Source organism: Diaphorina citri, unplaced genomic scaffold (genome assembly GCF_000475195.1).
Source record: "Diaphorina citri unplaced genomic scaffold, Diaci psyllid genome assembly version 1.1 scaffold1222, whole genome shotgun sequence".
Taxonomy (NCBI): Eukaryota; Metazoa; Arthropoda; class Insecta; order Hemiptera; family Psyllidae; genus Diaphorina; species Diaphorina citri.
In genome coordinates this window covers 123,170-124,365 of record NW_007378651.1, presented here as the reverse complement: position 1 = coordinate 124,365, position 1,196 = coordinate 123,170, and the positions used below count along the sequence as shown (strand labels likewise).

The following is a 1,196-nucleotide window of genomic DNA, read 5'->3' as shown; positions in this document are numbered from 1 at the left end:
CTCGACTGGTAAACAGGAGGGCGTGGGTTCAATCCCAGCCGAGGTATGGAATTTTATCCTCAATATAATTTGAGAATTTGACCACAATTATAGTAGTAGCCTACTGCTGGAGTAAAGGGACTTTTCAGTTCTATGCGAGCAATATAAAAAAGCACTATTATTATTAGTACCTATGTCTATCTAGTAATCGACTAATGAAAACATATTATTTCCTTTTTCATTATTTTCAGAACAACAACGCTCCCGGTGGAATCCCCAGAAGACTTCAACTCCCCAAGGGCTCCAAACTTGGCCAACAATACGTCTTCTACGTCATTGTTTCTCCCCAAGTGGACAGCCAACACGGCTTTGTCGCCATTCAAACTCCCTTCGGAAACCAACAATACTTTGACTTCAGATCCAACATCTTCCCCTTCGACCGTCCTCTGAAGCAACAAAACGAATTCAACACTCCCAATGTCAACCAGAACAATGCCTTTCAACAATACTTCTGCGCTCGCTTCTTCAACAACGCCAACAACAATAACAACTTCAACAACAACAACTTCGCCAACAACAACAACAACAACTTCAATAACAACAACAACCAGAACAACTTCAACAACAACAACAACTATGTCTACAACAGCAACAACAACCAGAACAACTTCGCCAACAACAACAACAACAACGTCTACAACAGCAACAACAACAATATTGCCAACAAAAACTCCTTCGCCTACTTCCTGTGCAAGAACTACAACAACAACCAGAACAACTTCCCCAATGTTCAACAAGAAAATGTTTACCAACCAAACTCCGCCTTTGCTGACGTAGTCATCTTCCACCAGAACAAGCAATACCCCCACATTGCCAACAACGATAACAACAACAATTACAATTTTAACGAAAACAACAACTACAACGGAAACAACTACAACAACAACTACAACGGAAACAACTACAACAACAACTACAACGGAAACAACTACAACAACAACTACAACGGAAACAACTACAACAACAACTACAACGGAAACAACTACAACAACAACTACAACGGAAACAACTACAACAACAACTACAACGGAAACAACTACAACAACAACTACAACGGAAACAACTACAACAACAACTACAACGGAAACAACTACAACAACAACTACAACGGAAACAACTACAACAACAACTACAACGGAAACAACTACAACAACAAC

The 1,196-nt window shown here is 40.0% G+C and overlaps 1 protein-coding gene across 1 annotated transcript in view; it reads left to right on the top strand.

The window, feature by feature from the left end:
• The window catches only part of LOC108253070 (homeobox protein 2-like), a 28,273-nt gene that overhangs the window by 8,541 nt on the left and 18,536 nt on the right, over positions 1-1,196 (top strand). The window contains 2 exon segments of the mRNA XM_026827654.1: positions 231-430; positions 608-1,195. Of these exon segments, the coding sequence (XP_026683455.1) occupies positions 231-430; positions 608-1,195 (788 nt within the window).